This window comes from Argentina silus, assembly GCF_951799395.1.
Source record: "Argentina silus genome assembly, chromosome: 19".
NCBI classification, from domain to species: domain Eukaryota; kingdom Metazoa; phylum Chordata; class Actinopteri; order Argentiniformes; family Argentinidae; genus Argentina; species Argentina silus.
Window position 1 is genome coordinate 14,098,045 of NC_139673.1, and position 15,040 is coordinate 14,113,084.

At 44.1% G+C, this 15,040-nt stretch overlaps 1 protein-coding gene across 1 annotated transcript; it reads left to right on the forward strand.

Moving 5' to 3' along the window:
* Window positions 1–6,066: 6,066 nt before the first annotated feature.
* Window positions 6,067–14,334, forward strand: fgf7 (fibroblast growth factor 7; the record flags this gene model as incomplete). Its single annotated transcript, XM_083691672.1, has 3 exons — window positions 6,067–6,352; window positions 11,606–11,712; window positions 12,370–14,334. 3 exons carry the CDS (start codon window positions 6,067–6,069, stop codon window positions 12,583–12,585), a joined length of 609 nt encoding a protein of 202 aa, XP_083547798.1. The 3' UTR covers window positions 12,586–14,334.
* Window positions 14,335–15,040: the final 706 nt, after the last annotated feature.

Here is a 15,040-nt window from a genome sequence, read left to right on the forward strand (position 1 = left end):
TCACCATGTGTCACCTTTTACTGCGGTAACACTTTGTGTGTCTGGACCCAGGAAGAGACTCTTCAAAGAGCAGGGCAGGCGGCCCCTCGGTACAGTCTGTGAGGCGCTGCTGCGCAGTTCGTGTGTGTGTGTGTGTGTGTGTGTGTGTGTGTGTGTGTGTGTGTGTGTGTGTGTGTGTGTGTGTGTGTGTGTGGGTGTGTGTGTGTGTGTCTGTGTGTCTGTGTGTGCTGCTGTGATGTGCCCTCAGCCATAAGGACAGAGTGAAGCCTGCTGTCCCAGACAGTGCTCCTCCGGTCCTTCTCTCTGGACACTGCCTCTCATGGTGAGTACATCTTCACTTCTGCTCCTTAAAGAATCTCCCGGCTTTATGCAATCACAGGGTTTGTGGAATTACATGGCAAAAATAAAATTCTCTTGCTGTGATTACACATTTGCATTTAATAACAGTGTGACTGAACACTGTAGGGAACTAAAACTAAACTGTACTCTGATTTAGATTACCTCAAACATGCTTTCTCTCAGCGTGGTTGGGAATGTTATTTTTAGCTTTTGTGAAAGCAAAACGAACATGGACTGGGTGAGAGAGCAGTTGATCCCCAGGGCAGTTTTATGAGAGCTGGAGGTGGAGGTGTCATTCCTCCATCTCCAGAGAGACATCAGGAAACTATGATTCTCTTACCTCATAGGCTTAGATCTGGTCCTACTGGACAGTATTTATGTACCTTATTTCCTGAGAGAGAGGTCTGTCTGGCAGTTAGCTTCTGAGAAAGAGGTCTGTCTAGCAGTTACCCCTTAAAGAGTGGCCTGTTGCATAGTTACATATGTCCTGTTTGGTAATATAGTTAGAGTACGTAGCTCCTTAGAGAGAGGTCTGTTTGGTACTGTAGCTAGAGTACGTAGCTCCTTAGAGAGAGCTCTGTTTGGTACAGTGGAGGCTGGTGGAGGGAGACATTTGTTTGATACCATTCCTCATTCCATTCCATGGATTACAATGAGCCCCCCTGGTCTGGTAGCTACGTACTGTAACTCCTGAGAGAGAGGTCTGAGAATTACCTTTTGAGGGATCTGTCTGGGAGTTACCTCATGAGACAGAGGTCTGTATGTAGCTGTGTGTGTGTGTGTGTGTGTGTGTGTGTGTGTGTGTGTGTGTGTGTGTGTGTGTGTGTGTGTGTGTGTGTGTGTGTGTGTGTGTGTGTGGTGTGTGTGTGTGTGTGTGTGTGTGTGTGTGTGTGTGTGTGTGTGTGTGTGTGTGTGTGTGTGTGTGTGTGTGTGTATGTGTGGCAATGTCGGGACCGTGATGTAGTGCACACACAGGTTTGTCAGTCTGTCTTGGTCAGTCTGTATAAAATGTTTCTGATCCTGTTGCCCCCGAGGTATTGTAAGTAAGTGAGAAATGAGTACTCTGTCACAATGAGATTTGAGACAAGGTAGATTTAATGTGATCCATTATTAAATAAACCCATCGCTGTGGCTTTAAATAATAATACAGGTTACATTGTCAAGTTGTTGACGGTATTCTGTAGATTTTTTGTGTTTCCTAGTAGTGTCTGCAGGGAGCTGTCCGATTGGCCCTGTGTGTGTCTGTGTGTGTGTGTGTGTGTGTGTGTGTGTGTGTGTGTGTGTGTGTGTGTGTGCGTGCGTGTGTGTGTGTGTGTGTGTGTTGCAGTTATTTATAGTGGGGGCTAATGTTGGCAGGCTCCATCCCTAGAGCTCCCCAATTATGATGGAATTTAGAAAGCAAAAGCTAAACCCAAACAGTCTAAACCCGGTGCTAAGAATAACCTGACCTTAAACATAATCCATTCTCCTAGCATAAACGCAGTCATATCACTGGAAGACAGGGCAAAGCTGCGGAGTAACGCACGTGTGCCTACACACACACACACGCACCCCCCCCCCCCCCCCCCCCCCACACACACACACACACACACAAGCACACACACACGCACGGGCGCACACACGCATACACGCACACACACACACGCACACACACATGCATGCGCGCATACACACACACAAACACACACACACACACACACACACACACACACACACACACACACACACACACACACACACACACACACACACACACACACACATACACCTCCTCCTTCCAGGAATGCTTTTAAGGCATGGTGAGCAGGCAGTGTGTGGAGGCAGATGTCACAGGAGTATTAGTAGAAACTATCATGAATTCAGGATCTAACACCATGTGCCAACAGAGCTAGTGGTTCCTGACAAACAGCGCAGAGAATAAATCACAGTGGTCAAATTACCGTTTCACGATTGAGGCATTAGAAACAATGTGTTGGACAACTTCTTTTCTAATCCAGTAGCTGCAAGCTTGAGATCAAACGTTTGAGATCCACATTGCAATCAGATGAAAGGAGTAAAGCAGGGCTACATCTGTATGATTAGACAGTACAGCAGTAAAAAGGAAGGCTTCTGCAGAGTGCTTCTGTCTCCCAAAACCAGAGGATCCTGTGTGTGATTTATATTTCTCCTTCATCTCCAGCCTCATTCTGCCTGAGCTAACTATCCCCTGTAAAATCCCCTGCCTGCTATTATATGCAAATGCGGGGCTTGAACTGTGGGATGGGTGGGGGGAGAGAGGGGGATGAATTAAAGAGGCATACTCACGCAGGTCCGTCCTGCCCGCGGCCACGCTACTTCCTGTGCTACGGTCAACGCCAGCCAGGCAGCTCTGGGTCCTGGCCTCTGCAGCAGCAGGCAGGACGTTTAACGACCTAACCCTGTAAACCATAACTACCTGTGCTCACAACGACCTAACCCTAACCCTAACCCTAACCCTAACCACGTATACAGGAGAGACTCTCACCATGTTATGAAATGGAAGTGGAAGACAATGCAGTGTCTTGATACTATACAGTGCAATGAAGCGTTGCGATGTTAACAGCAGCTCTATGCGTGCGCTGAGCTGGGCTGACGAGCAGGGGAGCCTCTTCAGAAGTATTCAAAAGTAAAAAAAAATTAAAAAATCATGGATGTGAACACAAAATCTGGTATCAGTCACTTACGTGTGGAGGTTATATTTAAATGAATATGCAAGATACAATAAAAGACAAACTCTTAGATAATTGGGTGGTTAGGATAGAGAAAATGGCCTGTCATTCCAATATTCATGTTGTGTTATTATTTGTATTTACCATTACGATGCTCATAAACTGTCTATTTACAAGAGAGAGGTCTTCCCCTGCCAGGCTCTTCAGAGAAGCTGGCCCCAGTGCAGTCCATCCCTCCAGGAGAGGAAATGGACTGTGGCTTGATCCTGTGAGTTCAAGGACCCCACCCTTAACCTGTGATCTGGCTCTCTAGTAAAACTTATTAAATGGCTGACATGCTAGGAGAGGCACACCAGGAGGCCAAACCAGGCCATTTTAATCACTGCAATGAAACATTGCAGGTACTGTAGAGTCTCTGACACATTACATTTCATCAATTTAGTACAGTATACTAAAACTAGGAATTTCTTAAGATGAATTAAGTTAGATTCATTATACTTAATAATGGTAAATGTTTATAAATAAATGCTGGTACACTAACTGATTAATTGTATGTACGCTACATAAATAGTTTGCAAAGTTTTACTCAAGTGATAAAGTCTCAATATCTCAATATCAATATAACATGCTTATTTAAGGAACAATACTCTTCCATTGTCACATCATAGATAAAAACAACAACACATGTTATGTCGACGGCCACAAAATATCATGAAAGATGCCTCCTCCTCCTCCTCCTCCTCCACCTCCTACTCCTCCTCCTCCTCTTCCTCCTCTACGTCCTCCTCCTCCACCTTCTCCTCCTCCTCCTCTTCCTCCTCTACGTCCTCCTCCTCCACCTTCTCCTCCTCCTCTTCCTCCTCCTCTTCCTCCTCCTCCTCTTCCTCCCCGTCCCCATCCCTGTCCCCTAGCGTGTGAACACCGTCTGAGGTGATGGAGGGGACAGATGAGCGGGCCTCACCTAACACCTAATAGATCAGCCGTTTACGACTAGCAGTTCAGCAGATGAGAGGGAGGCCAGAAGTCTCTCTCTCTCTCTCTCTCTGAGGGTTGCACCCTCCCCTCATAAACGTTTTGAAGTGTCGGGTCCAAGGAAAGGTATGTAAGGGTAATAAACTGTGGCCTTAAATACAAACACGAAATGTGAAAGAGTGCTTGACCCCTGACAGAGATGACAGCCTGCGAGCGGCAATGTCTTCTGTTTTTCTCTCCCTCAATGGAGGCCTGCCAGCCATAACTTACTGCCTCCCACATTACTCTCTATCAGCCTGTGAATTGAGGCAATACTTTGATGTTTTTGCGACGTTTCTTTATGTTAATCATCCCTACCAATGATTCAAAGCCCCAAAATACTACCACTAAACGATTGTGACATTTGAAATAACAGGGAACAAAAAACATTCAGCAAAGGTTTCCAGTTGTGTCAATGGTCTTAGCCATCACTTCAAAGAAGTAAGGGCACTCAAAACGCTATGAGCCGTTTGGCACACAAGCACAACATAAACACTTTAAAGAGCGGGGGGCATTTCAACAAAGATGGACTACAGACTATGTCGTTGTGGAGGGTGCAGCATGCACATGTTTGAATGGCATTTCTGGTGTTGCATACCAATGGAAAGGCGGCTATTCCTCAAGTTTATAGCTCCCTCTCATGTCCACTGGGTGAGTGACAGAACACAGAGAGAGGGAGAGAGAGAGAGAGAGAGAGAGAGAGAGGGAGAGAGAGAGAGAGAGAGAGAGAGAGAGAGAGAGAGAGAGAGAGAGAGAGAGAGGCAGAGAGAGGGTGTTTCTCCCTTGCATCTCGCCCAGAGCACAGCTGACTGGCTGGGATCTAATTGCTCTCAAGTGAGGTCAGCAAGAGGCATTTATCTAAGCACAGCGCACAACAACAGGGGAAGATGCACAGAGCCAGCCTGCCTGAGTCACTGGGACGTCCATGGGAACTGACAGACCCACACAGCGCCTGCCTAGCAAACCAGCAGCACTGGTCTCACACTCACAGTCTCTCACTAAAGACTGCTGTTAGGGATCAAGGACTACTACGTCTGTTTTACCTCTGACCACTCACTCAAAATGTAAGTTATTCCAGCTTTCTTGGAGTTCCACCACTCACTTTTTTGCGTATTGCAGTTGGGGAAATCTCATAGGGTTCATGGTTTATTTTGAGAATGTGTGTGTGTGTGTGTGTGTGTGTGTGTGTGTGTGTGGCAGCCTGCGTTTGGTGAGGCTTGTTGATACTGACACAAGTGTGGCTGATAGATAATAGGAGATAACGCTTGGACGGTTCTCTCTGTCTAGACAGATCAGACAGATATTGGCAGCCATACTCTAGGGAAAGAGTTTGGTAAAGCACCAGTGTGTCCCTGATTAAAACAGAATGGCTGCAAGTGTGAAGGGAGAACAAACCAAAACAGATGTTCTGGGTTCAATTCAGTCCTGGGTTAAGGCTTTAACCCTAACTTTAACCCAAACACTTATCAACTCAGCACCAATAATTAATCTACTTAATATTTGATATCTTGAAATCTGCCTGAGAAAGGCTCTATGAACATTTCCATATCTACATCTGCGAGAATCCACAAGTTTCAGCTAGACTTGTATTTTAATACTTAAATAAGACTGTAATATCAGATATTAATGAAACATTTTTTCACAGCTCTGCCCTGTCCAGAACACCAGCTTCTAAGACAGACAGCATGATGCCCACAGTTGGACGTTGGTCTTCTATGTCCGGCGCGGGCAACACAAGCAGCCAGTGAGGATTACAGTGACACCTCTCAACAGCTCAGTCCACGACTCCACACTCCTACCCTTCCTCCTCCAGCCAGAGTCCCCATCTCGCCCAACCCCCGAATCCACCAGCCTTCCTCAGCGTCCCAACAGGGGTCCCTGCTGCTAGGAGAGGGACACGCAAGGGGTCAGGGGTCGAGGGTCATAGGGTCAGGAGGGGTTGAGGGGTCGAGGGGACAGCGTACGACGGAATCTCCATCTCACATTTCAGTATGTTGTTCGTGAGGAGGCCCCACAGCCGTGCGTTATAATGCGCAAATGGATGCTGACATGGAACCTGCCAAATCTGCTCTCGGGACTGTACGTGCACATGATCTTCCTGGTGGGCAGCGTGTGTGTGGCCTGCAGTGACCGCACGCCGGAGCAACTGGCCGCCATTATGAACTGCTCCAAGCACGAGCGCCACACCAGGAACTACGACTACATGGAGGGAGGAGACGTCCGCATCCGCCAGCTGTTCAGCCGCACACAGTGGTTCCTCACCATCGACGACTACGGCAACATCAACGGGACACAAGACGCCACCAACTGCTACAGTAAGGCTGGCTCTTTACCGTGGTTAGGGCTGAGATGCATGCTTTTAATGAACAAGTCACTTACAGCTGGATCAAGAATTTCAGCTGTGGGTGTGGAGTGCATGGCTTTGGTATTTTGTTCATGGGTTGTCAAGATTGTCACAAAAGTTTAGCTTTGAAACAGTTTTTCATTGTTTGTGTTTTGCCAAGTGCGGTTATGTCAAAGATATTATGTCAAAGATAAGACTCGCGTTCAATCCCATTTAGTCAGAGAGAGAGAGAGAGAGACCAAGAGAGAGACCAAGAGAGAGAGAGAGACCAAGAGAGAGAGAGACCAGAGAGAACTGGCAGAGTTCTGGCTGTCTGGCTTCACTGGTACAGCTCTTTCCCTAAGTCATTAATTAACCTTTGATCACATGAGATTCCCTGAACCCCCCCCCCAGTGTAATCAGAGAGTTAATGGGTCATGTGTCTCTGTTAGGGGTGCCAAAGTGACAGAGGTAAAGTGAAGCAGGTGTGGGGGTCTGGCAGGGATCATAACACCATGTAAACACAGGCTCTAACGAAGTCAACCAACAGGCTGGACAGCACCGAGAGCCAGGGCTCAGTCTGAAAGGTGGTAGTGGGGGGGGGGGGGTTATGTTAGGGTTATGAGGGGGATGATGATCTTCTGTTTTAAAGCCAACAATGTGTCTCAACACATTACCTGGTCTCCTGCCTCTGATGCTGAGCTTACAGTGGCCAGTCTGTCCGTTCCTGAACGACAGGTATCCAGTTTAGACTGCATCATCTTCAGACTCTATCTCTGATTCTCTCACATACTGTAACCGCAACAAAAGAAAACACATCACCACAACAAAACTCAATTAAATCTTTGTAATGATCAACATAATCTCAGAACCCCACCTTATAATATTATATCTTCTGTTAATAGTCATCCCTGTCAGATGGAAGTGGGGTTAAGTTTATATAAGTGGGCAAGTCATCTAAAAGAGTTCCTGTGAAGACCCCCACGATTCGTGGTGGCTAGCTTTGAGCTAGCTATCATTTCCTCCTATCTGCGGTGCGTCTGAGGCTGGAATGCTGGCGTGACAGGGGATGCCTCTGTGTGGATGGAAAAGATGCTTGCGTAACAATTGGCGAAGAAAAGCAGAAACATGGATTCCCCCAGATGTGGCTGACAATAGCACGCACATAGCACACGGAAACATGCACACAAGAGTCTTTGAAGAGACCAGCGTGGTGCATGAACACATCTAATAAATATAGTCTTTGCGTGCAGTCTTATATAGGCGACTGCACGCAGTCTGAGGGTTTCAGAAAAATATTTAAAAAGAGAGAAACCAAACTGACAAACTGGGAGAAGCAGCATGACTTCTGGCTCCAACAGTCCCTGCTCCCTGGGAACAAACATACAGATTTCCTGTGAAACTCATCTCACTTTACTCAAAGCGTGAAGTCAGTCAGGGGAAGGTTTCACACATCGCTGTATGAACTAAACTCTTATGCTGTTTCAGGCAAAGACCTGAGATTTTAGACAATTCTCAAATGACTACTGAATTACAAGTTCATACAGTACTAAAATGTGCAAAATTGAGTGTTGCACTGTAGCTGTCACTCAACAAAAATACCACACCGCCCCTTCATGCTAACACAAAGGTTATATTCCAACATGCTGAAATACCATGTACTGTACACCGGACGATACCTGGCCTAGCACCAGTCTCACAGGAGCGACAGTGTCCTACCCACGCTATTGACACAGCCTGACCGTCAATCAAGCACAGGTCACATATGAGCTAACGGCTATGCTTATCCTCAGTCAGTCAGTCAGTCAGTCAGGCAGTGCTGTGAATCCCTAATACATGCAGGTTTGTATGAGAGACTGCATGAACTAGAACACTGAGAAAAGAGACAAAGACACACACACACACACACACACACACACACACACACACACACACACACACACACACACGCCTCAGTATAACAGTCTTTAGTTCGAGCCATTCCATCTCTCTCCCTGGATAACCTCTCCAGGCCTGACCTAATAAAACATCCACTGAGTGGGAATCATCCGCACACACACACACACATATGCTCTGGTGGTGGAAGGTTATAAATACAAGGATCGACAGGAAATTTCCACACACTTCTGATGCATTTCCAATATCTGATGCAATATTTGAATACTTGAAAGATGACCTTTAAAAGATCTTAAGCAGATAGAATAGGACTGTGTAGAATAGGACTTGGTCTGTGTGACTACTCTCTGTATACTAGGAAGATAATGAATTAAACAATTTAGGATAATGTAGCTGTACGGTGTCTCGATCGTCTTTTCATTTCATGCTGCACTAGAGCTGCATGGAGCGGCACAGTCACTTTGGTTTTCCACTGTATTCCTGTTGGACTAATAGCCTATCGCTGTTCCGATGAGGTTGACTAGACTCCATCCTTAACAAGGAGCAAATCAAAGCAATGTGGATCTCTGCCTGGATCCAGGGAGGATAGAATTAGGGATCACCCATGAATGAGTTTACTTTGCCAGGGGCTCAGCCTGAGAGAGAGGAGGCAAATCGGTTCAAGCTGGGGAAAGCCTGACAGGCTCCCCGTAGACTGCACAGCTAACATGCAAGGGCTATGTGTGTGTGTGTGTGTGTGTGTGTGTGTGTCTTCATTTGTGTGTGTGTGTGTGTGTGTGTGTGTGTGTGTATGTGTGTGTGTGTGTGTGTGTGTGTGTGTGTCTTCATTTGTGTGTGTATGTGTATGTGTGTGTGTGTGTGTGTGTGTGTGTGTGTGTGTGTGTGTGTGTGTGTGTGTGTGTGTGTGTGTGTGTGTGTGTGTGTGTATGAGCTCCACGGTGTCCACTAAACAGTTGCAGTTGTGGAGACGCAGAGCATTAATAAAGTGGCGTTTCTGTGCTGCCCTGTCAGCTCTGTGTGCTACAGCCTTCAGACATCCATCACAGAGCACCGCACTCCAGCAGCACGCAACATAACACTACCAACTGCAACAACCCCATTAATAACACTTCTCCTTCATCTCCTGTTTCTCCCGGCTGCCTGGAGGTTATCGACTAAAGGACTGAATCCCAACTTGAGAAACGCGTGTGCGACTCAAACGTTCGTGCAAATCTCCCACTGACATCAATGAATGAGTGATGATTTATGGTGAAACTTCCCATGGGGATTTCTCAAATTAAGATTGAGTCCTAACAGAACTGTTTGCGCTCAGCTTCGGGGTTCAGGAAAAATGATCCTATCGAGGAATCAGGAGTACTTTAGCCTTCATATTCAATTTAATATAATTCAATTATATGACCAGTAAAGAGAACATATGGCACAGGCATTTGCATGTGTCAACTATAGAACAAGAGAATGATTTACGGTAAGAATAATCAGAACAGTAATATCATGTTGTAGATGGTGCATACTATATGCAGGAACGCAGGAGCACTTTGAGACACAGTTTTTCATCAGAACTTCAGAGACACCGTATTTCATCAGAACTCCAGTCTCTGAAAATTGATTGTCATCAGTTGTTTGATCTGACAAATAGCTGAGGCTCAAAGGATTTCAACATGAATCTGGATGCCAGCTTTGATGAGGCTGCTGCCCTGTTTGTCTGGCCTGTCTGTCTGTCTGTCTGGCTGTCTGTCTGCCTGCCAGTGTGTTTGTAGGCATCTGTTAGCACCCGCCAGAGAGAAGCGGCCATGTAGGGAGAGACTTGGCACAGACAGGAGCAGCAGACACACACACACACACACACAAACACATGCATGCACGCATGCATGCACACACGCAGGCACGCACACACACACACACACACACACACACACGCACACGCACACACGCACACACACACCTAAATCTGAACTGTTATGGCCTTTCTTCCACATGTATTGTTTAAGTGATATAGAAACAGAGATTTGCTCTTCCCATTGCAATGCTACTGGTACTGCATGTTTGTGATCATGACAGAATTCTGCTGCAGTAATTTGTAGGGTCAGGGGTTTTCCCTAACCAGGTGATCAGGTCCAGGAAAACAAGTTTCTTGATTGAATATTATCCCCTAAAAGATGCCCTTACTGTGGGTAACCTAATCTGTAAATGTAAATATAAAATGTAAACACTGGGATTTACAGGCACATTGGTGGGTGCTTGTAACGGACATAAAGTCTGTTGGATTTAAAGTGCAGCTCATAAACTCTAAAAGTTCATATATCATAATTTAAAGTTCATAAACTCAGACGCAGCCTTAACAGTAGGAGTCTAACAGGAACAATAATGAGTCAGTGTCACCTGTGAGCTCATTTAGCTTCAGAGGAGGTGAAACAGCACAGAGTCTTTGATCAACAGAACATCACGCTGAGAGTTTAGTGGATCGTCTGACTGATACAGATGTTTCCTTGGAATCTTAGCTGTCGCAACTGTGTTTTATTAGCATATTAGCCTTTGGTTGGACTTAACAGCGTTTGTGTCATCAAATATAATAGACACCACCTGATATTCTTCATGTTTAATGATTCAGTAAATTAGAAAATGATTTGTTTGACCTTTTCAAAAGAAAACACAGAGTATATAAAACATCTCTTGAGTGCATGTTTTTTTTTTACCTCGCAAAAATGTAATGTTACATTGTTCTGTTACTTGAAAAGACAGGTCAAGAGGAGTGACTGTTGTTATGTGCTGGGCTGTGACCATAAATAAGTTGGTGTATACAATCAACCCACGTAACACATGTTAAACTGTTCCGACTGTTTATGGGTTGATCTAATCCCGAGATAAATGGAAAATATGCCTTTCATTTTTAGGATACATCATAAAAGTCCCGCCAAGACAAAATTGTTCTGGACTCTCCCACAGAGTTGAGGAGCAGGTCTGAAGTGTAGCGTGCAAAGCTCATGCAAGGAGGTAGTTTCCCCCCTCCCTCTCTCCCTCCTCCTCCCTTCACCCAGAGGACGCAGGCCTTAATCTGCCTCCCATATGTGCAATGGCATGAGCTGTGGTTTGTGTAATGGCCACCCAGACCAGTTAACAAGGCTTGCATAAAGCCAGAGGGACCGCAGACTGATTAACCACAGAGACCTCCATCCTGTGGCTAATGAAGATGAATGCTGAGCAGTGAGCAGTGAGCAGTGAGCCGAGCGCTGAGGGCTGGGCCTCCTGTGATGTTGTGATCGTCTATCTGTCCTCCTGTGCTTCTGTAACCTCCCAGCTCCAGCCCTAACTGCCCCCCCCCCCCCCCCCCTATGGTTTGATTGACACCTAGGTATCCTGGAGATCCGAACAGTGTCCGAGGGAGGTGTGCTTGCCATCAAAGGGGTGAAGAGCCAGTATTACATCTCCATGAACAGGACAGGACTGCTGCAAGGCAAGGTAACATCTATTCCATGGACTTATATAAGAATAATACATTTGGCCAAACCTATTTTGAAAGTAAAATAATTAAAGGGTTAGTTCACTTTTTTACAATTTATAGTCAAATGGTTCCTATGGGCCAGGAGAAACAGTAATCCATGGTTCAGAGTTTAAATAGCCCCTACTGACTATTCAAAACATTTGGGCAAATCACCTCAAAGTAACTTCCAACCAAGTCAGAAAGTCTGTTGAGGTGATTTGGCCACAAAATGTTTTTTTGTTCCTCAATCACTCCCATTGGTTTTGTGTTAGCAATGGCTAAAGTTAGCTGAAGTTAGTAGTGGCTATTTAAACATCCCTGAACCATGGATTACAGTTTATCCTGGCCCATAGACTACATTCAAGGTCAGGAACCGTCTGACTATAAGTTGTAAAATAGTGAACTGTCCCTTTAAGGCAAAAAATGCCCCCCCCCCCCCCCCCCATCTTGAATTGTGTGACATGGATTTGATATAGGCTACCAAGTGTGTTGGTAGATTTGACTTGATCTAAATGGCAATGATACTAAACTGGTACAGTGTTCACCACCTACCATGGACTATTACTAGCTTTATTATTGCACTGAAGTTGTGTTGTCCATTACCGTCCAAATTCTTTTATTATTATCATTTACAGAAAATCTACAATGACAACTGCAACTTCAAGGAGGTTTTCCTAGAAAACTACTTCAATGCTTACTCATCTGCCAAGTGGACTAAAAATGGCAAAGCCATGTTTATAGCCCTGTCTCAGAAAGGCAGACCGCTGCGGGGGAAGAAGACCAGGAGGGAGCACATAGCATCTCACTTCATCCCAATGAAATGCAAAGAGGAGGAGAGGAGGGTAGACTGATGAAGAGGAGGGTGGACTGATGAAGAGGAGAGGGGACTGATGAAGAGGAGAGGGGACTGTTGAAGAGGAGAGGGGACTGAAGAGGCCCACATTGGGATTAAGTGACATTAACAGTGGATCCAATATGTGTGTCAGTATACAGTCGGTTTGTTTCAATCATCTTATATAAACTGCGAGCACGGAGCATATGTAAACTCATTATCAATGCCACTCTCCTCTAGGTTGTAAATATGTAATGGGCTGTTCCATTCATGTTTTATTACTTTTCTTTTACAAAACAACGGTCCTCAGCTGTGTGAATGTAGGCTTTTAAATTTCTCAGTATCAGTGCTTTTTTTTTCAAACGAGAATTCCTCTACAGTTACAATGGCAATAAACTAAATGATTATCTCAACTGTTTGTGAGTAAATACAAAAAATAATCTATATACAGTATATCAACCTTAAAATGGAGTCAATGTTGTTGAAGCACAGTGCAGCATTTGTTGTGAGATAAATGGCAATACTTAGCAGAGTACGTAAATTAATAGAAAATAAAATATCTAACATCCAATGAATGTCATCATATCTTCAAACGACCCGTACCGCCAAATTATTTCATTTACTTTGAATTATTTGTATCATTATTTTCGTCACTTGTCTATGGGTAATAGTTGTAGTGAATATAGTAATAATGATAAAATAACTTTCAATAAGTTTTCAATTTAACATTATACTTTCACCTAAGGGAGCCTTGTATAGAGAAGGTCCAAAGCAGAAATTCACTGAAAGTCAGTTGGCTTGACCGATGCAAGGCAAGCTGGACTTGTCTTTTCACTGTGCAGGTGCTCAAAGCACACTCTATGTATAGAATCAATACTAGATGATTACTATAACAAACACATTTGTGAAATATTATAAATCTACTAAATACATACAAGTATGTCATTTTGGATCTAGGCTGATCCTGGTCCTATGCATTCTAGCTGCTCATTGGCTCCCTATATAGTTCATTATCACGGTGTGATTTAACAATGCAAGAATGTTAAGCTGCTGCTGGGAAGATATCCAGATTAAAATACAGACTGAACACCATTTTAATGTGTATGTTTTGCATTGTTTTTTCCATTACAATTGATGATTATATCAAATGTTAACTTTATGCCCTGTCCCTTATGTTTGAAACCACTACTTTTGTTTTCTTAATTTCCGTTGAGACATTCCATTTTTCGCCAGATATCATTACAGCCAAAATCATTTTAACAGCACATACCACATGATTCTTTTATTCCTTCGGAAAGAAACTTATGACATATATCCTACTCATCTCATTTTCAACAAGAAGTCTTTAGAGAATTCTAACTTTCACTGAACAATACGACTGCAATATTTCCATACTGGCATATATAAAGTTTGTGTTATTATCATACATTGTTGTAAGTTATTATTCATGTTATTTATATAAAACCGAAAGATGAGTTCTGGTTGTTTGAGAGAGTGCCTCATTTCCTTTACAATGTGTTTTTTCTTCTTCTGTAGTGTTGTTTCATGTGGTGGTGTCCTAGAGAGGGGTGAAGCTGGGAAAGCATGTCCTCATTCTGCCACTAACTATGAGCCTCCCAGACGAGGAGGCTGAGCAGAGAGCTCTGCTGGACTTAGAGAACAACAACCAATTGCTGCCAACACTTTCAAAGAATAACAGAACACAAAATATTTGAGGGATACTCTGTACTGCTGCCATACAGATAATAAACTAAATCTGAGACCCAAATTGTTTGTCATTATCCATACACCAACACGGAGGAAAGTTCTAGCCCTAGTATAGGTTATAATAGAATATTACAGTATATAATATCAGAATAGATTATATTGCATTGTATTATATTTTATTGTATAGTACCATCACCATATTTGTTTGATCTCACTAATGTCTTTAAAGATCTTGAGTCATGATCCTAGTGCCACATAATACATTGTTGCAAAAGACCAGAGAGTAATCCTCAATTGAATAAAGGCTTGAGAAGCTGCAGTCCTGTGGCTGATCTAAGGATGTTCCTGGACAGGAGAGTACTCTAGAGAGAGCCTATTAACCAGTCCATTTCCCAGTTTAAATGACTAAACGACAAGATAATGAAATCTGCTGTCCTGAAAAAAGATTAAGAGATGAAAAATGTGGGAGAACTTTCATTAAGATAAGTATCGCTGGATGATCCAAGCGACATGAGGTACATCAATTACATTATCCCATCTGATAGAGAAGCCAAGTCCTGGATAAATCTATTAATTTCAAGGGAATGGATAAAAATATGTCAACACGGCCAAATGTTGTAATAATTCCCTCATAAGTTTATATTGTATTGAGTGAAACGTGAGTGGTGTCAGATTGAAGCCCTGCGCTGCAGACGAACTGGCAGGCTGCTACACTCACACACATACACACACACACACACACACACACACACACACACACACACACA